Consider the following 24,486-nt stretch of genomic DNA (forward strand, 5'->3'; position numbering starts at 1 on the left):
ATTTACACAGGGAACACTTGCACTTTAGCACTGATCAGCAGTGGTAAAGTGCCCAGAGTTAAAAAACCAGTGTTAGACATACCATCTTTTGGCGTGTTTGCCCTGTCTTTTTGCTTTCTGACCTCCTGTTTTGATGGTGTGCTGGACTTCGTTTTTGCTGGTTTAGAGTCTCTGCGAACCTTTTCACTGCTATTCAGTGCTAAAGTGCAAGTGCTCCTACTGTAAATTGTGTATGATTGGTTTTCCATGATTGGTATTTTGATGTACTACTAAGTCCCTAGTACAATGCACTGTGTGTGCCCAGGCCGGTAATTCAAATTCTACTAGTAGGCCTGCAGCACTGGTTGTGCCACCTATACAAGTAGCTTTTTAAAGGTGTCCCAGACCTGCCATTGCAGTGTCTGCATGCAGTTTTTACTGCCATGTCGACCTGGCAAGTGCACCCACTTGCCAGGCCGTAACCTTCCTTTTTCTTACATGTAAGTCGCTCCTAAAGTAGGCCAAAGGTAGCTCCATGGGCAGGGTGCAGTGTATGTGAAAAGTATGACATGTAGAAGTGTGTTTAACATATCATAGTGAAATACTGTGCATTTCGTTTTTCACTATTGAAAGGTATTCTTTCCCATAGGTGATCATTGGAGCTGCCTTGTAACATTTTACAAGTGTACATTTATTGGAAAAGATAGAGAAATTGAGTTTAGGCACCCTGAGCTCAGAATTTAATAACCCATCTTTTAGTAAAGGTGTTTTTTTAAATTTAGTTTTTGAAAAGGTCACTTTTAGAAAGTGGGCCTTCTCTTTCTTAACCATCCTGTGTTCCTTTTTGGAGTGACAGAGCTGCGGATGTGAATTTACTCTAGACAGTCACAAGCGGGATTGAAGTGTGCCCTGCCTTTCATGGGTGACTCATAGCCAGGCCGAATAGACCTTTCTGCATTTAGAGTGGTGGGACGAGTTTTCACGAGCACCTGAATAGGCTGCGTCTGCTGTGCACAATGCTGTCTCCACCTCCTGTAGTGAAGCTGGACTAAAGAGGATAGAACTGGTTTCTACTAAGCAAGAGGGACTTGCTGCCTGAAAGTTCAAAGGGAAAAGTAATATAAATATTACGGCCCTGACCCGAGAACTTTAGAACTCTTTTAGACTAAGGAACCTGCCAAGCAGAAGAGCTGGAGGAACTACCACTTTTCAGTCTGCTTTGCTGGGTTGGTCGGCAGTGGCTGCTTCTGTCTTGGGCAGTGAAAGGACTGGACTGGACTTTCACTGTGTTTCTCCAAGGGCTTGAGGTAGAGCTTGACCCCTGTTCAAGATGTCTCAGGAACATTAAAGGAATCAAGATCATCTGCTATCAGCACTAGGAGCTGTGTGTTTTGTGCTGCAACATAAGAAAAAGCAACCCGACGTTCTCAACAACTCCGCTGCCAGCTCCGTGACCTGTTGGCACTGCAGAGAGATCCACCCCGCTTTGCACCACAATGCTGGTCTCACCGACGACGATGCCCGACGCTGCTACCGAGATGCTGCTTGCACCATGACCTAAGGACACCACACTTCTCACCACCTCACTTCACAGTGCCGCCCTGGTATCCCCGACACCGCTCCATGCCGACATTGATGCCACTACCTGCACCATGGCCTGGGGGCACCACTCGTAAGTTGCTAAGCGCATCTCCTCATCCCAGACTGCAGCCTTGGCCCACTGATGCCGGTGCCATCAACTTTAGATCGACTACCAACGACAGCACTTCAGCAACGATGCTACCGCTGCTTGCGCCGTGACCAGCCAGCACAGCGACAAGCACCGGTCCCACTTCGCACCGGAGCCCTTGTCTCGCCAACGCTGCTGGACACCTTCACCAGCCTTCACCGAGCCTGCACCACGACCTGAGGGCACTGCATGCCGCACCTCTCCACTTCACACTGCAGCCCCAACGCCTGGAAACACAGGTGCCCCTGATTTTAACCTCACAGAGTTCATTCTGCAACGCGTGTAACTTCAAGTGCCCAAAGACTCCTGCACTGACCTCCAGAACCGACGGCGCTGCCGTTTTGGAGCTCATCACAAGGTCCCCGATGCTCTGTATTTCCAAGGAACTGTTTGCGGGTCTGCCCAACATCTAGCTGGCCCGTGACACCGCGTCCGTCCGTAACTGTTAGATTTGTGTGTTCACAACACCGTTATAGCCCCGGACTGAGCTATTGACTTCAAGGAACTTTATTTCAAGGTTATTCTTGCAATATTCATGTTTTGATTACTGTATGTTGGACTTTATCGTCTTAGTCTTGTTTTGCCCAGATAAATATTGGCTATTTTTCTGAACTGGTGTGGTGTCCTTTTGTAGTGTTTTCACTGTATTACTGTATGTCGTGCAAATGCTTCACATATTGCCTCTGAGATAAGCCTGACTACTCGTGCCAAGCTACCGAGGGGGTGACCAGGGGATATTTTAGCAATGTAATCCCCCTTACCCTGACTAGAAGGAAGGGTCCCTACTTGGACATGGTACAAACCTACCAACAAGAGACCCCCTTTTCTAACAACCAGCAAAAAACGAAATGCAGCACACAGCCAAAAACAGGAGGCCAGGAGTAAAAAGACGGGGGAAAAACACCCCAATGATGCCAGGCCTAACAATCCAACAACACCATTGTGTACTGCTACTACTACTCTGGGCCCTGTGGACTAATGAAAACTTAATCTTAATATAGAAATGCACAATGGCAATGAGAAGGGTTAATTGGATGTCAAAAAGAGAGCAAGTCGAACACACCTTGGATTTGTATTTGGTAAACAGTTATTTATACAGTGTTTTTTAAGAGAACAATACATACATAGTTTTGAAATAGTAATTAAACATTAGTGAGTGGTGTCCCAGTGAAAAAACAGAACCTAAAATAATAGTGACATATGTGCAAGGTTTCCTTTATAACATGAAAACGACCATTAGAAGGTATACATTGTGTAAACCGCGCTTTATACAATGATAAAATGCTGGTTTTTTAATGGTTGGCTTTTTAAACAGTCAACAGTGTTTCGACCCTGCGTGCAATGTAGGGTCTCTTCAGGACCTAGGTGTGTAGAGACACCTAAAAAAGGGAGGGCTAACGTCAGCGTGGTGCTGCGATGTAACAGCTGTGCTTGTAAATGGGGAGAGCAGTGTATTTAGAATACCTGAAGGTTGGTCTGCACAGCCTTTCACCTCAACGATACATAAATCTAGCATAGCCCTTCTAGATTTAAACATACAACATGAAATTGGGGTTTTATACACCTCCCTTCACCGAAAACCAACAGAAAGGAACACTCTACTTTCCTACAAAAGTTACCACCCACGTGCACTCAGAGATGGGCTACCATACGGGCAGTTTCTGCGTTTGCGCAGAAATTGTGCGAAAAAAGACTACATGAAAGAGGCAGATATTCTAAAAGCCAAATTAGTGGCAAGAGGCTACCCCAACAGACTAGTCAGGAAGTCACTAAAATGTGCCTGGTTTTGTCCAAGAGAAGCACTGTTAGTCACCAAAGAAAAGAAGACAATTAATAGACTTATTTGCGTGACAACATTTGGCGTACACACCAACCAAGTCCGCAAGCTAATAACAACAAACTGGCATATCATTAAGAGCATAGATCCAACTATTGAAGTGCCCATGTTCGCTTTCAAACATGGTAAGAATGTGAAAGACCACCTAATCCGGTCATCATTGGAAAGCCCACTTCAAACAATGAGATCACTGCTGTCCACTTGGAGCCTACCAGAGGTCTAGGGGCATTTCAAATGCGGCAGTTGTGTATGATGCACATTTACTTTTAACACCAAGACATTTGAACATGCAAATGTTAAACACACACTTGAATTTTTAGCAAATTGCAACACAAGGAATGTCGTGTACTGCATAACATGTCCTTGTGGTTTGCCCTATATTGGACAAACTCAGCAACCCATAAAAGCCAGAATAGGGCAACACCTGAGTCGCACTAGGCATTCAGTAGTCAACGCTCCCCTGGTGAGCCATTATACTGAGAAAAACCACACTGCAGATTATATAAAATGGCAAGTCATAAACAAAGCCTCTATTCCAGAAAGAGGAGGAGACCTCACACAGATTCTACAATGACTAGAATGTCGTTGGATAGAAAGAACTAAGTCCATAGCCCAAGGGTTAAACTCCGCAGAAGAGTGGTGTGGTTTTGTTACCACAATTAGTAACTGATAATATAAGTATGCACATGTTTAACCATCAAGTGATTTCAGCATCACTAAAAGTTCAAGGAAAGTATTGTATGCATCTACCTGTAATTCATTCAACAATTATCGTGCATTTATTGTCCTTTACTTGTGACCACTGTTTGTGATTATATTGTTATACAACACTGACTGGCCAGAGATATCGCAATCCTGTTATGCTAAACATGACTATATTACGTCAATAACACTTTTTAATTTTAAATCATAATATGAATTTAAATATGAATTCAAATGTGCCTATACTAACACTATTTGCCCGGTGCATATTTATATTGACATATTCATCCCCATCATACAATGCTGCCTTGTCAGAGATATCGCCATTCCGTTGTACTTAATATGACTATTTTACGTCAAACATGTTGATTTTATATCTTTGTATACACTTTGTTTAAACTAACACTATTTGCCCGGTATATATGTATATTCATCCTCATTATATGTAGAATATGCCGCTGCCCGCGTCCCACGGAGGGGGACATCAGCAGGTCAGCCTTCTAGTGGCCGCCCGTCGGAGCCCCCCCCTCCCTTCTGCTCCGCCTCGCGTGAGGCCGCACCTCGGGGAGGGGAGGCCCCCAATGGGATTGTCTGGGGGAGGCGTGCCACTAGGGTGGGCGAGGCTAGACCCCCCTTTTTAGGTGCCTCACCCCCTCTGATCTTCCTCTGCTTCCTGCGCCGCTCCTCCTGGCCACGCGTATTCCGACCCTTCCCGCTTACCCTGCGCAGCGGAGGTAGCGCGCTATTGGAACGTTTTAATGTTTTTTCTTGCGTTGCAGGCGGAGTTACAGGGCGATCTGGAGGCAGAAGGGTACAGTAAGGGTACCTCTGCGACAGGCAGTACAGTAAGGGTACCCCTGTCCGGCACAGTAAGGGTGCCCGAGCCAAGGTCCGGGAGCCAAAGGAGGTTCTGCGAAGACCGCGACGGCGCCCCGTTAGTCCTTCGGGCGGTTGGGGGGCCTGACCAACCGGGGGTGTGCCACAACACGCTCCGCCCCCGTCAAAAGGGGCGGGAGTATGCGACAGATCACGTGATCCAAAGGATGATCTGAAAATGTGCCGCACTGTAGGGCATCGACCCACCGTGCGTGCTGGCTCGCCAGGCGGGCGGAGCAGCGAGGGGCTGCTTGCCCTGGATCGCCCGTAAGATAACCCACTTATCGTCATACTTGTGTTGTATGAAATAAACCTGCAGCAGTTCTTCACCCACAATAAAGTGTCAGTGTAATCTATGGGTGACGTCTGTGCATGCGTGTTGAGTGGAGCGGATGACGGTGTGGTCACTATGAGTATTTATATATATGAACACGCTAAGCTTAATACCGTTGCATGCAACCATCACCGTTGCGAACACACGCACACAGACAAACCATAGCTATCCTACATTCTTTCCTGTTTTAGTATTTGATACTCCCATATGCACTAGTACAATTGTACCGCATCACAATTGCCCATGTACAGACACACTTCATTATCTCTTCTTTAAGGCAGACTTCAATTCCGTCGGGAAACCACCCCATGTCTTTTGTTTACTTCCATTAATGATCACAGAGTGCTCACTCACATCGGCAGATGACTCTCCACAGTCATGTCTGCTCGCACATCCGATCGTTTTTTGGCGGGAACAGAGTCCCTAAATACCCATTGCCTACCACAGGCGTATTGTCATTGAACCAAGCAGACCGACTATCGCTGTTCTGCTCTGAAGTGGTCCGGGTGCAGGCACATACAGACTTACGATCATGTAAGGTGAGAGATGTCCTGTCAGATTCGACCTGCCATTGACGCACACAGCGTCTATTACCATGATATGACACGTCCAGCATTCTGCTTACAATACACTCCCTATTGCTTTAGACCTCCAACATAGAATGCAAGCAACTCAAATAGGTATTGAGATGGAGCAGCCGCCCCCTGTGCCACTAGTAACGATCCAGTTCCAATACACGCACTAAAAACCTGCACCACCAGCGCACAAATACACCCATGCGGGTAAGTCTGTAAGATCATTATTAGGTATCCACAGCCTGTGGACGTTCTGACAGCACCTTGTGAGTAGCAATCCACTAAATATGCTTCACCCTTTTTTCCATAGAATACACGCCAGGACTATATAATCTGAGAACCCCACAAATAGGAATTTTCCTGCAGCGCAATTCATTCTTTTGCCAGTCTACCTCTACCCTCACATGGGGTAAGTTCATCTTCTCATTGTGCCACCTTAGTGAAGACATGTAAGCATTATTACGTCCTATTCTGCAATAAAACGCTTCATTCTCTCACACATACAGCGCTCGGCTGGGTCCCATGTGAGTCTTGTTTTCTTCACTAGACTCACTGTCGCACTCTTTCTACACAAGGCTGTGCAGACCAACATTCAGGTATTATATATACACTGCTCTCCCCATTTACAAGCACAGCTGTTACATCGCAGCCACAAACTGACGTTATCCCTTCCTTTTTTTTAGGTGTCTCTACACACCTAGGTCCTGAAGAGACCCTACATTGCACACAGGGTCGAAACACCGTCAACTGTTTACAATGCAAACCAATAAAAAAACAGCACTTATCATTGTATAAGGCGCGGTTTACACAATGTATGCCTTCTAATGGTCGTTTTCATGTTATAAAGGAAACCTTGTACATATGTCACAAATATGTCACTATTATTTCAGGTTCCACTTTTTCACTGGGACACCACTCACTAATGTTTAATTACTATTTCAAAACTATGTATGTATTGTTCTCTTAAAAACACTGTATAAATAACTGTTTACGAAATACAAATCCAAAGTGTGTTCAGCTTGCTCTCTTTTTGACATCAAATTAACCCTTCTCATTGCCATTGTGCATTTCTATATTAAGATTAAGTTTCCATTAGTCCACAGGAGCCATTGTTTTCTGTTGATATTTCAATTACCCTGGTTCCTAGTGAGTAGGGTTCCCTTGTTTTAGGTTCTCGACTACTACTCTGGGGGCAGCTCTTCCTCCCCCTTTTGTGCTGAGCAGTTTGTGGTCTCTGCAGAACACAACTGGAGCTCCCCATACAAATTATCTAAAGTGTGTTGAGTAGCCCACCATAATGCAATTGCCACTTTCTCAATGGTGGAATAGGTCGACTGAGATCCCCGTCATGCTCTGGATACGAATTCAATTGCCTCGTCCCTGCTGGAACTCCTTTTTTAAGTAATACTGCTCCTGGGACACTGTGTCTGGTATAAGTGACAATATTGGAATCACAAAGGTTGAAAGGTTTTAACGGTTTTGATCTTGTCTACTGCACACTGGCAATTCTCAATCCAGACATATGCACTTCCTTTTTTAAGCAAACTCCTAAGGGGGCGCTGTCTTATGGACATAATGGGGGACAAATTTGTAGTAGTATCCGATCAGATCCAAGTAAGATTTTAACTGCTTCTTATTTTCTTGAGATGGAGCCTCCACAGTGGCTTTCCAAAGAGTTAATGTTGTGTTCCACATCATTAGCTATTATATAGTATCACATATAAGCAACATAATTCGCTTAAAATTTTCATTTGTTGAAGTGTAACATAAGTCCTCTCTCAACACAGCCAATACTTTGTTCAACCTCTCCTCATGCTCGGCCACATTACTTTCAAGCACCAAAATGTATAATTCTACAGTCAAACCCAGGAACATCAACCTGAAAAGTCATAAACTGAGGAGGCTGATGACAGATCGAAAGGCATTAATTTGTATCAAAATGCTCCCAGTGGAGTAACAAAAGAGGAAAAGTGTCTGTATTCATCAGTTTAGACTATCTGGTGAAAGGCTGCTGACATGCCTAGAGTGATAAAAATGACACCCCACTTTCAGTATACACATCATTTCATTTACATTAGGCATGAGTTCACGATCCACCCAAATCTTAAGATTTAGATCGCATATGTTTACACACAGCCTCAAAGATTGATCACCTTTGCAAGAAGAACTATAGGAGCTAACCACTGAGAACAGTCCATGGGTTCTATGATGTGAAGTTCCCACAAACAATCTAATTGCAACATCCCCCATTAAAATAGAGGTATCTTGCGAACCTTATGACCCAAAGGCAATGCACAATTTTTTAAGCTCAATCTTCTACTATAATTCAGTCAGTTTTCCCAATTTAGCCTCAAAAACTTCAGGAAACTTCTGAATCCATTGATCAGTAGAAGATACAGTCATCCAACCCCCACATTTTACATTAAACATACGAGAATTAGATATAAAACGATCAAGATGAATAGGATCCAAAATAATGTCTAATTTACCCTACCAGTGGAAGTCACAAAAGTTGCCTGACCTCAAGATGTCAGTGGGACAAGCTGCATTGCGCCACATGAGCACGTTGTAATTGCTGACAGTAGTATTCCCCAAAAGCAGAGGTGGGTTCTCTACACCGTTTGACTGCATAGCGACTCAACATTGCCACGCTTACATTCAAAGGGAGATTACATTGGTTGTTCTTGATGCCTCACAGGCCTTGGAAGGTTCCTGTATGATGCACAGACGATGCAGCAGACTGGAAGGGAGACAAAGTCAGGCCCAAACAAAGCCCAGTGAATCCAGACTGTCCAGGTAATAGAAGTGCAGTGGTTTCAGTTCTGAACCTTGTACCACGACGAATCTAGGGACCTACACCCAGGTAACCCCTTAAGTACCCTAGGGAAAGGGTTGGGAAGATTCAGGGGACCCTCCCAGGGGAGGGTCTGGACCGGGGGCAGGTTACTCCCATGTCCTTTGTACAGTTTTGTGCCAGAGTGGGAGCCATTGGCTCCCAGGACTGGTTTGAACTGGACTATGCACAGGGACACTAAAATGTGCCCCTCATGGAGACTCTCAGGTGCTGGGAAGGGCACCCACCCAGCCCTAATACACTACATCCTGTCTGGGAGGTTGTCACACCTCCCTGTGACAAGATGCCTATTGTTCTGCCGTCCCCTGCTCGAGCTTGGCTCAGCAGCAGGAGGGCAGAAATGTGTCTCTGGTCAGCAGCAACCATTTTGTGCTGTCTGGGACTAGAAGGCTGGAACAGGGAACACTGAGAGCCTAACGGAGGGCTCTTCCAATGCTTGGAATCATATCTCCAACACCATTTCTGGTGTGGGAGTATGATTCCAACATGTTTGATACCAAACATTATAGGATTCTTTGCAACCGTTTTAGAGATGGGCATTGCGCGATTACACGGTGCCCCTCTATATAGTATATGGCTGCTTCACTGACAACCCGGGAGAGTGGACTCCGTAGGCTGTAGGGCTGTCCTGCTCATGCAGGGGTACTATTTCACTTAGAACCAAGCACCCTGTCCTCAGGATTGTAAAGGCCTGCTGTAGGGGTGACTTACAGGTATTAAGTGCAGTGATCCTTAGATAGAGTAAACCTATATTTTTCATAAGTGGTGCATGCACAAACGTACACAGGCTGCAATGGCAGGCCTGTAGTTCCATTTTGAATGGTCTCTCATGGGTGGCATAATACATGCTGCAGCCCATGGGAAACCTCTGGGGTACCTATGCCCTGGGTACATGTGTACCATATACTAGGGAGTGACAAAGGTACCCCAGTATCCAATCTGGTATTTACCTAAGTACTGAACAAACGAATTTAGGGAGATAGCAGGTAGACTGGGATCCTGATTAGCAGGATCCCAGTCAGACTAGTCAAAACACAGCTTAGCACTAGGGAAAAAGAAAAGTGGGGGTAACCATGCAGAAGGATCCTACCTTCCTACACCACATTTTAACACTTAAAGGAATGCAGGTAAGAGAACAATAACCACTCACAACTCAAACTCATACATTTTAAAAACTGCTTAATGCTCACCTGAAAATCAAAGAGTTAACAGAAAGAAACCAAAAAGAGTTAAGGAAACAGCACACTGGATGCAACGACTGAACCCTCAATTCGGTCTCCACATTCCTCAGACTGTCCCCTCATGAGCAGCAGAACAGATCAAGCAATAATATCTCAATCAATTGCTATAGCCCCCTACTCAATAGCAGTTGACATCCGGAGCATAGACCAGCTCATATCACAAAGACCCCAACCTCTACCACCAGTAGCACCACTCACCCCAACTGCAAAATCCTGCCAACTTTTTGATTTTTTCATACATTTGTTTATTTATGTATTACTAAATTAATTAATAGAGGTATTTATTTATAACCTGCCTTCAGAGAAGCCGTGCCACAAATTCATGAATAAGGTATACTTCAATTACTTAAAAATGTTTTGAGGAACTTAAACTATGTAAAACAAATGTAACCCTATTAGTACTATGCCGTATTTCTATGCATTAGAAATCATTTGGAAACCTTCTAAAAGGTTTACATTTCAAATACCTTTTCAGTTCTGAGATTAAATCTGAACAAAAACAGGGCAGGAGTCATATTCTGGATAGGATTTCTCTATGGATCACACAGTTGTAGAGATTAGGATATGCCAAACCAGGCAGCAATATACCAAACAATGGCTACAGCTAAGATACAGAGGTAAAATCTCAGGTACCAAATTATTCTTTAAATATTTCTTCACAGAAGTATTTTGTGCTCAGCGAATCACCAGGACGAGTCGAGATGCACCACAAGAGCAGAAAGTGAGAACAGTGATTCTTGACGCTAGCAGCAGTGGCCGCATCTCTCACACCTTTTTCATTGCTGATCGGTAAAGAAGTGTACTTGAAATATCTAATTATTTTCATGCTTTTGAGAAGTAACCTTCTAAGTCTATCCTATTCTTCAAATTCTTCAGGAAAAGCTTCTGCAAGATCAAGAAGCACACAGAGACTAAGCAGCATAGAAAAGGCGGACCTGGGGGATTGGTAGCAGCTCTTGCCCCAATGACTAGCAAATAGTGCTTCCAACCTCACCCTTATCCTCAGATGCCAAACAGTGGATGTGAGTTTTGAGTCACAAGAAGTGTTTTTATTTCTTTGCTGTACAAGCTGTCTTATTGTACTCGGTTTGTCACATAGGTAGGACACATACAGGAACCCAGTCTGGCATTCAGATCCTTTCTCTAATCCTCTCGGTCAGCTCCACTCATAATTCGCGTGTCGAGGAGTTGTACTGACACTTGTGAAGGTCAACTGAAAGATTCAATAAGGGAAGAGATGTATCCTAGAGCTGCAGACATTGAAAAACTGAGGTCCCAGGTTGGAATGTTGGTCTCAAGCGGTGTATGATTCTGGGCAAATCACTTCATCTTATAGCATCCCACAAAGAGTGTGACAATTTATTGGAACATGGGTATTAGGACCCTATTGTATCATCGGTATCAAAAGGCTTTGGAAAAGGACACCTCGTCCCCATTTTTTGTAGTATGCTTTATCATCGGTGTCCTTCTCTCTTTCTAGTAGGTAAGTACCAATGAGACGGACCTTTTGAGGGAGTTCGATATAAGTATCAACTAGATAATTGCAGGGATCTAGATATAATAAAAATACCTCTAAGTAAACCCAAAAGATATCTCTTGTATTAGTGCTTACCCTCCATATGACTAAAAAGAGGATTGTGGGATGTCTAGAGATATTAATGTTTCACACTTCCACTATTTGTTTGCTAACGTGTTTTAGCTGTGCTCGGTGCCCAATAGAGTTTGGTAGCTCCCTCCCTACCTACAAAGCAGTCATAGCCATGCATTCATCTGGTGTAGGGGCATAAGGTTCTCATACCTGTGTTACTGGTGTGTATTGCTAAACCCTAACTTGGGTTCAGATTCTCTTCCTGGTCGTGAGGAGGGGGCACTTCTCTGTAATCACACCTTCATCAAAGGGAAGTTACTACGACAGAATGAGGGCTGAATAGGTATATTCACCGGTAGGTTCTGGCATGTGTGTGTCTGGAAGAGCAAGTTGGTGGACCCAACATGGTTAGACTGGAAAGTATATCCATGGTTCTCCTAACTGGCATGGATGTTAGAAGAGATACATGGATCCCTCATGAATGAATGGGAGTAGAGGTACAAGGATCTCATACTGTGTATGGATGGGAGAGAAAATATAAGGATTAGACCCGGTAAAAGTTTAAATTACACTTGCGTAATTCACGTATTTTTTAGACTTTCACATTCTGCTTGTGACTCGAAATTATGTTATTATGCCATGTCACATATTTATGTGCTGTTGGTAGCATGCACATTTTTACCACAAGTGTTTAGTAATAATGCGAACCACCAGAACATGCGTGTCTGTTGCTTGCAAGATTTGTGTTTTTCATGCAAATTTTACCTCAAAACGGGTTCGCACAATAAAAGACTGGCATGAGGATGCAGTTCACACTAAAATATAGAGCTGAATGAAGGATTTGCTTGTGTATAATTTTGCACAACTGTCAAGAAATTTTGCGCAATTACACAAAAGCAAATTATGCAAGTTTTTGCACATTCCTAATATGTATCTCATACTCTGTATGTATGGGGGAGGATGTATATGGATCTCACCTCATTAGTATGAGGGAGGAGGTTCATAAACCTCATACCCTGTACATATGGGAGAGGAGGTATATGGATCTCATACATGGTATGTATCAGAGGGGAGGTATATGGATTTCATGCAGGGAATTTATGGGAGACGAGCTATATGGATCTCTTATCTGGTATGCATGGGAGAGGAAGAACAGAGCTTTCATATGCGGTATGAATAGGAGAGGAGGCGCATGGATCTCATACCTGGTCTCCCTGAGAGAGGAGGTAGATGGATTTCAGCAGCAGGCATCCTTGGTTCTCCAGCTCACTTCCCTCCTGCAAGAACCGCTGCACGACAAGTCGAGCTTCCTCTGTTATGACATTAAAATACATGCACATAAAGGTTAATTCGGGAACAGGCTTCAGTCTCTAACTCAAGCAGATCAGTCTCTCTGCACAGAAGCTTTACCTGCAGGCTTGTTTGAAATCTTCTTCCTTAGCTCCACTGTTAGCAGCGCTGACAATTCCTTGGCAAGAATCTGGATATTGGGCATTGTGACAAGGCCAGCAGTGTGATTGCATGCCTGTAAGGGGACAGTAACGTAAAAGAATAATCCAGTGCTTAATTTGAGCCGGTGGTATCCAGTGCTCTGCACCGGCACTTTATTGTCAGCGCCGGCACTTATGACAGTTTGTCACATTGTGGCGCCATTTGTTTCATGGAGAGATAATCACAACAATGGTTGTTTATTGATTCAATGTACATTAAAATTACTAAAACCTGCCACTCAAGCCGTTCTTTGAGCTTTGGGCGCATTGAAAAGTCTGAATGTAGGGTGTGATGGTTAGTAGTTGTGTTGCTACTGTCATTGGCAGTGCTGGCAGGGGCAGTGGGTGGTCCAAGCGGCAGTGAACCCCTGACAAGGGCGCCGGCACTTATTTTTTTACAAATTAAGCAGGGAATAATCCCTTGCCTAGACAAGTGGGCTCCCACCATTACACTCAACAGTCAAACACTTGGGTCCAATATGAAAACGGTTTAGGACATTCCCAAGCAACTTGGAAGAACCCTACATGATACATTCCACACTTCTTACATTTCACTTCAGCGTCAGGGGAAGCTATAACTATGCACTCTGGGGTGATATATTATAAGGATGTAAAAATGTGAGCTGAATATGGTTATGTCTCTATGTGAGTTGAGAGTCTTTGACCTGTGTGCAAACGTATGACCAACACTAATCTGAAATTGGGACCCCCAGGCCAACTTCCCACTCTATTCTGCTCCTCTGTGCCAGAGGTGACGCGTCTGTGGTGATCTCAGCATACAAGCGAGAAAAAGATTTGCTCGTCCTAAGTTTTTGGGAGGACAGTGAATTCAGGTGGTGGCTTGGGAAGTCAGTGAAAAGAATAACGCAACCATAGAGAACATCCTCCACTGTCCTGTAACTCAGTGAGACTACTAAATTACCCCATTGGGAAATCGGTCCCCTATTGTGTGTGTATTCACCTTACTCAAAATGTGTGATGCCAGCTTGTCCAACGTGGAAGGAAGTAGTAGTTTCAGTCGAGCTGGCAAGACTGAGGCGTATAAGAGCGGACAACCCACTCACTATCTTTGACAGCAGCCACCATGCCTGGCGTCCTTCCGAGCACCTCTACATTGCTCATGAGCACTCCCGGCTGTTGGCAGACCATCACTAAAAGGGATTGAGAACGTGCCATTGGGAATTCTATTCTGGCGTGAATCGGCATTTCTACGCACAAAATCCAGAATTTAATGTAATGCACTCGTGGCACAAAATAATAGCCATGAAAGTCTGGGACAGACAGACCACCAGCTCTCAAGGGACGCATCGGGCCTCCCATTTCACGTGCGACTGCTTACACCCCCATCCTAAGAGGCTCAATGTTTACTGTAACTGCTTGAAGAATGAAACTGGGACCCTAATGGGTATGTTGGCGAACAAATACAGGCATTTTGGAAGCACCACCATTTTAATAATTGAAATATGACCCACTAGGGAAAGTGATAGGCGTATCCATTGTTCAATCCACGTGCCTCTGTAGCGCTGCTACACAGTTATGGTGAAGAAGCATCGAGGTTTCACGTGTCACGTGAACACCCAAGCCTTCAGCACTAGACTTTAGAGACTACCCGGAAGAGGTGGCGTACGTAACGTCAGTCAAGGGAAATACCGTGGATTTGTTCCAATTAATATGTAGAGCTGAGCGGCACCCAAACCTGACGACCTCTCTGACAACTGGAGCCAAATTGTCCTTCGGCCTTTGAACCTAAAATATGATGCCATTCACATATCAAGACACCACCAGAGATCGGCCACCTAGGTAGAGCTCATGCGTTGTGTGAAGCTCGCATAGGAAACATGAGAGGCGCTCAACCGAGATTGCAAAAATGACTAGGGCTGGGGACAGCCATGACGCGTACCTCGGAGAACATTGAAAATCTTGGAATGTAGGCCATTAAACCTGGTCCTGATGCAATGTGCTATGTATTGCAGAAACCACGTGCCCAGCCCCCTGTGTTGTAGGGCTTCAAACAGGAAAGACATTCTAAGTCATCAAACGCCTTTTCTGCATCAAGATGCGCCACCGCCACCACCAGTAATTGTGTATCAATGTGATGCAACACGGCCATGAGGGTAAGTAAATTAAAGGCCGCAGATCTGTGAGGAATGAATCCTGACTTCTCAGGTAATAACAAAAACTTCATCAAAAGTTGCAAATGTTGCGCAAAGAAATTTGGCTAATATTTTTTTATTATCAATCAGTAAGGACAATGGCATATCGGAGAATCACTGAGTGAGGCTGCTACCCGCTTTTTGTAAAAGGGTTATCATTGCTTCGCTTATAGAGGAAGGAAGGAACCTTTGGATACCACATCCTGATATGCATCCTGTAACCAGGGGCAAATCAAATCTATATAGACCTTGTACAAACTCTACAGGGATACCAGACCACACCGCAGGGGCATTTTTGCAAGCGAGACTCATTATTGCTCTCTTGTCTTCTTCCAGGGTAAATGGAGGATTCAACAATTCCCTCAATCCAGCTCAGAGCAATATGATCCAGATAGTGAGCAATGGCAGTCACACTTGTTTGGGCCCTGGAGGTATATAAATCTGAATAATAAACCCTTCAACGCCTCCAATATTTCACCTGGCATAGAGGGGGCCTTCTCTCTATGCCTGACTATGCCAGCTATTTGGCTATTGTGTAGGTCGGCTCTAAGTACCACGCCAGGGTCCTGCCCGGTCTAATACCTTGCCCAAATAAATGGGCTCTCACATGATCGATGCATGTTTCTGAATTGAATTCATAGAAAGGCTTCAGCATCATTATGTGTTCAGAATTTGTAACCTGCAGTAGGGTGTATCTGTAGTTTGCACAGTGGAGGCCTGAGAGGCAGTGTGTGCCATGCAGTGTCCAAAATTAAATGACCTCAGGTATGAAAAGGAGGGAAATAGAGCAAATTAATTTGGAGCAGGAATAGGACAATTCCATTAGAGAGGGCACAGGACCAATCAGGGAGGTCACTTTTTGAGGAAGGGTTGCAACAAGACCACTGACTAGTACAATAGTACACACACTCAGTCTCAGGTCCTGGAGCTGGGTGGTGTAGTCTAGGACCTCAATGGCAGAAGAGTGGAAGATGAGGATGAGAACTGAGACTGACAAGCATTTCATCTAGGACAGACAGCGGCTTGGGTCTGGGAAAGGGGCTGGACAACACATTGGTAGCGATGTCTGAGGTTAAGGAGAAGTGGTGGATGTTTTTGAGCAGCAGTATTCTTCAGAATCATTTGGTCTCCCAAGAAGTATGGAAAGTATTAAGATAATACAATCCAGTACAATACTTTGACGTTTAAAGGTGGACAAATATAAGGAGAAATTCTTGTGAGAGTCTACGAAAGGTTTAAGCACGTGGAATAAGAGTATGTTTATGAGTAGAGTTGCTACAGTATATGGAGTATATTATTAGAAAATACAGTAGTGTCACGGATGGCTGTTAGGTTATGGCCAGTTGGGTGGAATGTATGACGGAATTCCGCATGCATTTTTCATGCATACCTTAGGAGCTCGTTATTTGAACGAATGCGTCTTTAGCCTACATTTGTTCTGCACGCAAATTGATTTAATGACTTGCCTAAGGGGGGCAAGTTGGAATAGTTTAATTTACTATTCCAACTCCAGACTGTGCAATAGTAGGGGAGGTGTCGCCGGACTTTAGTTGCAACACAACTCCACCATTGCGCCACCCAAAAAGCAAGTCATTGTAACAGTCACTCCAACATTGCGCCTCCCTAAAGCAAGTCGCTGTAATGACTTGCGTGCAGAACAATTGCATGCTAAAGATGCATTAGTTCAGTTGCAGGCACTGTGAAGGCCCGGCGTGATTCCGGCTTCGTTCTAAAGGACGTTTCCAGTTGGGTGAGCCATGGGTCCGGTGTGTGAGGTATGCTCTCATGATGTCAAAACAGTGCACACAATAGAGGGATGTTCTAAGGGTGCCAAAAGAGAAGGCACCATTTTAGCAAGAGTTGAGGCAAGCATGTTTTTCATGTTGGATGCCAAAATCAGAACACTATACATATCAATCCAAATTAGAAATGGAGAGACAATTGAAGCATAGCAATCCGATACCATTTAACGACAAGTACAAAGACTCCAAACCAACTCTACACCAGTAATTTCTCCATCACCACAAGAGACAATACCTACGAGAGGAATGGCCTTAGGGGAAGCGAGGCATATTGGGCTCAAAGGAGTCACAAATGAATGGTTACATTTAATTGATAAGAAGGACCAATAAGGTTCTTCTTGGGAAAACATTACTGAGCAATAGGAACAGGAATTTATGGTGGAAATTACAGAAGACAGCAATGGGGTTGTGGTGTAATGTTAAGGTAAGCCAACTGAAGGTCTGCTGGGGTGGTAGGAGGGGAATATACTAATTAATATTGTTGTTGAGGTGATGAGAACAATGTAAGTAATTTCAGTGGGGTGATGAGGTAAGGCAATGGAAGGTCACTTCAAGATGGTGGGGTATACCATAGGGATGGAGTGAATCAGAAAATATCACTTTGCAAGAATGATAAGGAAGAGCAATGGAGAGGCTTAATGGACTAAGAAAAAAGGACAATGAGAGTTTTATTTGTGTAGAAAGGGAGCATAATGAAGATTTATGTTGTAGAAAAGATGAATAGCGAGCGTACAGAGAGAGACTAAATTGGGGTGACAGAGATGTAAAATAAGGGTTCTTTGCTGGATCAAACGAGTCAAGTAAGAACATCTTGGACTGAAAAAGGGGAGGTAAAAGGAGACCTACTTGGACTGGGCATAGTTGCAGGACATACTTCCTAAAAAGATGACGTGCATTTTAAAATAACTTTTTAAGGTAGAAGGCATTATTGGACTGATAACAGACCTTTCTTTAATGTTTCTAATGGCCTTGTTAAACATCTGGAACATCTAGGAGAATCCAGCTCTCATTGCAAAAAAATATGGCAACAACAGACCTTTAAGAAGAGAGAGTTGAGAGCCCAGAGCCTCCGATGTTGTTCTTCTGGGATAAGGAATGGACATGACTCTTGGTATTCCAGGAATTGGCTGCTGAGAGATTCCCAGAGTTCCAATGGGCGCTGCAGCTTCCACGCAGGTATAGACCTTCGCATTCTATCCTTGGTTATTCCTGGCTCTTCTTTCTTGTCTGACCCTGGCGCTTCTTCCTTGCCCATCCCAGTCGCATCTTCCATGCCCGTTTCTGGTCCCTCTTCCTGGACCGTCTCTGGACCCTTTTCGCTGCCCGCCTCTGCATCTTCTTTTTTGCTTGGCTCCGGCCTCATTTCCTGGCTCTTCTGTCCTCCCTCTTCCTTGCCCATCATTAGCATGTGTTCCATTGGAGTGTCTTCTCAGTTTATCTTCATGTTGGGCCACTGGGCTAAAAATAATAGAAAAATATTAAATTCAGGAGATTATGGGACCAATAAAGCACATTACTTCAGCACATTCATTCTGATATATCATAAATTGCACAGGATGCCATTGTTCATTACTCAACATTATTTATTCTCAAATTGATTGTGGATGAAGAAATGTAGACAGCTATTACTCACCAGGAACGTGTCGCGTATCCTTTGAAGTCTGCAGGGCCTTTCTCTTTGCCTCATCCGAAATTAAGCCCTTCATTGTGGTCCCACATCACCTGGGGTCCATAGACCAGCACCCTGTAATGTGGCTCTTCCTTCCATAGCATAGAGAGCCCATGACGGCAACCTCTGTGCGTACACGCAGTCTGTGTCGTCAGTGCTCTCAGAACATCTCTGCTATACCAAGCAGGGAAATTGCCAAGAATGACATGGCTAGAATAGAACAAAAAGAATGCCGGTGCTGCGCTAGACTTTTGGAAAAGTTTTGACAAATGAACCGATTAAATCAAATCCATTTTAACCATTTATTGGTTGATTTTAATCAAAAGAAATTTTATGCAATTTTTCTTATTATTTTGCACGGTAATATTAGAATAATTCAACCATATCTACAACAATAAGAACAAACATTAAGAAGCATTTTAAATATTTACATCACATTACATATACACATACGAATCACCACACAGCTAGCATACCTCAAACATTCAGACAATGGACAACAGTCAATTTACACTTATATGTACAAAAAACCATAAGTGAAAAACATTTGCACTATTTCAAAAGCGTCTATTTTTAGATTTGTTTGGCAGTTATTTGACTGAAGGCGAAGACAGGTCAGAGTAGGTCAACGCGTTTCGAATCCCTTCACCGGGGATTCTCATCAGGACCAAAGCTATCTGGGAGACAAAGAAACAAACAGCGCTGAGTTGGACTAAGTGACCCCTCAAACAAGCTATTTACAAGCCGCTAGACTTCAAAAACGAGCCTTACCTAGAATTTGAAATGACGCAAACAAGGCTCTGATTGGATGGTAGAAGAACGTCCAATACAAAAATCTGTGAACAGCAGAGTAGAAAAAAACCGTTTTGTAGTCTGTGTCATTTGATGCTATAGCATCAAATGACACAGACTACAATGGTTTAATGTCTGTGTTCTTAATTGTTGTGCAGATTTCGGCTGGTGAATCATTTCGACTTACAACTCCTGACTTGTGCTTTCCTACATCGCCCAGGATAAAATAAGGGGCCACAGACGTTTAAATAAGACAACACATACACCTGCTAGTAAGTTTATTTTATTCTTTAGCCACCAGATACCGGGGTAGAAGCAGGTTTCCTTTCTCTATTCCTTGTTCTAAAAAACGGTTTTTTTCTACTCTGCTGTTCACAGATTTTTGTATTGGACATTCTTCTACCATCCAATCAGAGCCTTGTTTGCGTCATTTCAAATTCTAGGTAAGGCTCGTTTTTGAAGTCTAGCGGCTTGTAAATAGCTTGTTTGAGGGGTGTCTCCCAGATAGCTTTGGTCCTGATGAGAATCCCCGGTGAAGGGATTCGAAACGCGTTGACCTACTCTGACCTGTCTTCGCCTTCAGTCAAATAACTGCCAAACAAATCTAAAAATAGACGCTTTTGAAATAGTGCAAATGTTTTTCACTTATGGTTTTTTGTACATATAAGTGTAAATTGACTGTTGTCCATTGTCTGAATGTTTGAGGTATGCTAGCTGTGTGGTGATTCGTATGTGTATATGTAATGTGATGTAAATATTTAAAATGCTTCTTAATGTTTGTTCTTATTGTTGTAGATATGGTTGAATTATTCTAATATTACCGTGCAAAATAATAAGAAAAATTGCATAAAATTTCTTTTGATTAAAATCAACCAATAAATGGTTAAAATGGATTTGATTTAATCGGTTCATTTGTCAAAACTTTTCCAAAAGTCTAGCGCAGCACCGGCATTCTTTTTGTTCTATTCATTATTTTTGACTTGGCCCTGCTGCCTACGAGTCAAAACCCAAGCTTGTCTTGCTAAGAATGACATGGCGGCAAAGTCGACTGCCCGGTTACAAGGAGGTGGATGCATTCTGCATGGCTGTGACTATTAGCTGATTCGGTATTGCAAGGCAGCAAGAGGCAAAGTAAACCATTTCTGGGAGGATGGCTGGCTGAACCACTGTTGGTAGACATACCTTGTTTTAATCACACAGAATATTCTCTCAGAGGTAAAGATAGTTCTGATTGGAAGATACGGTAAACAACCTTTCCAACGCAACTTTTACAACGCACTACCATTACAACGAAACTGTTACAATGCAAGTGGATTTACAACGCATGCCATTACAACGCAAGTCTTTACATCGACTTGCGCTAGATGGCATGCTAACGTTACAAATAGTGTAGTTTACTATCCCAACACCTTCCCTACTGTTAAGTGGACTGGAGTTGGAATAGTAAATTACACTTTTCTAATGTTAGCACACCATCTAGCGCAAGTCGATGTAAAGACTTGCGTTGTAATGGCATAGCGTTGTAAATCCACTTGCGTTGTAAAAGTTTCGTTGTAACAGCACGCGTTGTAACAGCACGCGTTGTAACGTCATACATCCGAAGATACTGTCATAGACTGACCTGTGGTTCATAACTATTAGCATCCTCTAGACTCTTTGTCTGAATGTTTCTTAGAGTTGGAATTGGTACCAAGTACCTCCAAGGATCCACATTCTGAGTGGGCTGGAGGCAATTTTAACAGAGCAAGGGGCAAGGCTACAGCAGAAATACTGCAAGCATTTTCATCAGCAGAACCAAAATTGCATTTTGCCGCTTTATTGCCCTCCCCGCAAGAGTCAAGGTTGTATTTGCAGCTCTCCCAGCAGCAGTAGTGAGCCGTCTGTGGACCCCTGCTGGTGGCATTGTGTAGGAGAGTGGCATCGACTGCATAGTTGCCCCCAACTTTTTGATGATGTTTGGACTGTTTTTATGACTTTAGCCAGGCTGTGGCCCTGCTATCCAGGACCCCAGCCTATCTGCTTCCTCTGTTAAACGATGTGAGTACCCTAGGTACCAACCAATTGGATGCTGAGGGTGCCCTGCCAGTCCCTTGTAGATGGTACCCTAGGTAGCCAGGGCATGGGTCCCTCAGTAGGCCTACCAGGGCTGCAGCATGTATTGTGCCACCCTGGGACAGCCATACAAACTGACACCACCAGACCACTACTGTAGTCTGGGTAAGGTGGTGCTAGCACCCCTTACAGGGATATAGGTACCCTATATCCCACCCCATTACAACACATATACTCTCATAGGTCACCCCTATAGCAGGCCCTGGTAATCCTACAGGGCAGGGTGCTGAGGTATGTGTGTGTAAGATAGCCAACTAGAACCGCCTTAAGATGAAAATGCAGTCAAGGTTATGGGGTCATTGTCACTTGGTTGGCTGAGTGAAAATGGCTTGAGGAGTCCATCACATACCGCCATTTCACAATTACATTCAAACACTTCAGGGTTGCTGTACTTTTTATGGGCAGCACCAACATTTTTCAGGAGGGCGGATTTCATTTTAAAGATAATAAAATATAGTGCTAGAACTTTCAGCACCTATAGGCACATTTCAGAAGGATCATTTGGGCCAAGTTCACAAAAGTATTTTCATCCATAATCGTATATTTATAGCCAAAAGAACCTCCATTTACATCTCCCTGGTATTAACAAATGAATCCCTGAAAGGCATAAATTGATTTATTATTGCATATTTCTCCGCTAAGAGTTCAGAGATATCCACAGAGGTAAACCCCATCAAAAGGGTGGGAAGTGTTTTACAAAGGTGTGGTTAGCCTTGTAAGGAATGAACTTGTATGTTGTGGGCACTGTGTAGATAGTTGACATTTCAATAGGTCCTGAAGAATTGCCAAGGATCACTAGCACCGCGAGGCATGAAACATGTTGACCACCATAGATGAGCATAGCTAAGCTGAACCCTGACGTCAACAAGCTGCCACTCTGTTTTTGTTTTTAACCAAGTGGGTAGCCATCCCCAATACAGTCTTATTTTGGACTATCCAACTTGTTTTAAATCACCTACACTCACTTACATCTACACCACTAGACCCCTCACACGCACTGCACCATACGGCCAGGAACAGAAGATCTCCGCTAAAGAGCCCCTTTATGGGTGCCCGTCGGGTATTGCAGCGCCGACCCGACGAGGAGCAGGTCCATATGATGAAGCATGACACCTAGCTTGCTTGGTGTGTGAGGACCCTAGTTCCGACTAGAGGAACTCCTCTCCTCTCATACACAGTCTCTTTGACATTTAAACTCTCTCTCCCTTTACCCTGAGGAACTGCATACTTTTCATTTTTGGACATGTTTGTGGGCATTCCCACATTCTGACCCAACCCTTTCCCACCCTGAAAATGGTTGGAAATGTACTCCTCTTCCTAAATTGGAAGGAGAATAGATCTTCCACAGATATGTTGGGAGGGGGGCAGAGGAAAGGTTTTCGCCACTGACAAAACTGTTTCCACTACGTGAAAAAAGGGAAACATTTGCTTTTTCACAGCAGGCTCCATTCTCCCTATTCTGAGATCTATATTAGGTAGATTTCTGTGCAGGAGGGATTGGAACAGGTTGGATGCATCACATGGCATCCCCAACCCAATAGTATACATGGAAACCTACACCTGCACCTCATTTGTACTTTCTCCATAACTGCCAAGGTTTCAGATTGCTATGTGTTAATTTTTCATACTTTCAGTGCAATTATGAGTGGCATTTCAACGACTATGAGTGACACTTTATTGCAAGCAAAATCAAGCAATGAAGACAGGGGAAACATATACATATCAGAAATTACACCAATTTGAGCAGCGAGAAACTCTAAGATGATCTTAAAACTGCTGCAAAGCACTAGATGTGGAAGGGCACATAGGTGTGAATGTGCGAGGCGCTCTGTTTCTAAGCACCTCATGTCACTGACCCCCAGGACCTCCGTGAGTTCTAGGGCACTCCGTCCACCTTACCATGCCACTTACCTCCTAAGGTGACACCCAGGCTGCAGGTACAGAGAGCACATGCAGCCTCCTGCTTCAGGTGTAAATTTGCGAGGTGCTCTGCTTCTAAGCACCTAACACCACTGCCCCATGGCACCTCCAGCCCTCCCGGAGTCCTGAGGTGCTCCTCCTGCCCTACCATGCCTCACACACTCCTAAAGGGACACCCAGGCTGCAGACACACTCATAGAACTCATGTAGGGTCATGCTACATGTGTGAAAAAAGTGCTGTGTGAAGTCAACTTATGTCACGTTGCTAAGGGCTCGCTCCACTACAGGATTCCTGAAAAGTACAGTGTAACTAACAGTGGAGCCAGAGAGACTAGTATTAGAAGATAGAATGCGAGGTGCACTGGTTGAGACTGGTGTAAATACAGAGTTCAATTCAACTAATTTCTGTGCTACTGTTCTTAGTGATGGCTTGAGCGTGGGGTCAAGTGAGGACGCAGTTCTCTGAAGATCCCAAGCAGGGCGTGGCAGGAGAGGAGCCTGAGTGGTGGCCTTGCCCTGTCGCCTGAGCGGAGCAAGCAGATTCAGTGCTCACAGTGAACCATGGCTGCCGGCACACAGGGCGGGCAGAGATGAGCGAGTCCTTGGGACTCTGAGGCCCTGTTGCCTCTTCTCAAGGTACAAGAGGTGGGAGGGGCAAGCTGCGGTGACTACGTGAGGGACAGAGATATATATGTAAGGGTAGAGAGGCAGGGTGTCTGGCGTCTGTGAATCTCTGCAGCAGGGTGCCAGGCTCAGACAATGAGCGACCCCTCATGGCAATCATTTCTGTTCGGAATGCTGCAGCCCACTTTAGTTCAGGCGGACTGTCCCTG

General features: G+C 44.2%; 1 protein-coding gene across 2 annotated transcripts in view; it reads right to left on the bottom strand.

Moving 5' to 3' along the window:
* WDFY4 (WDFY family member 4) overlaps positions 1-24,486 on the bottom strand; it is an 821,140-nt gene that overhangs the window by 646,740 nt on the left and 149,914 nt on the right. For both annotated transcript variants that reach the window (XM_085608765.1, XM_085608766.1), the window contains 3 exons: positions 18,197-18,618; positions 13,126-13,240; positions 12,921-13,027 (listed from right to left, as the gene is read on the bottom strand). In XM_085608765.1, the coding sequence (XP_085464891.1) occupies positions 12,921-13,027; positions 13,126-13,240; positions 18,197-18,577 (603 nt within the window). In that variant the 5' untranslated portion in view covers positions 18,578-18,618. The remainder of the gene's footprint in view (positions 1-12,920; positions 13,028-13,125; positions 13,241-18,196; positions 18,619-24,486) is intronic.

Source organism: Triturus cristatus, chromosome 1_2, assembly GCF_964204655.1.
Source record: "Triturus cristatus chromosome 1_2, aTriCri1.1, whole genome shotgun sequence".
Lineage (NCBI taxonomy): Eukaryota > Metazoa > Chordata > Amphibia > Caudata > Salamandridae > Triturus > Triturus cristatus.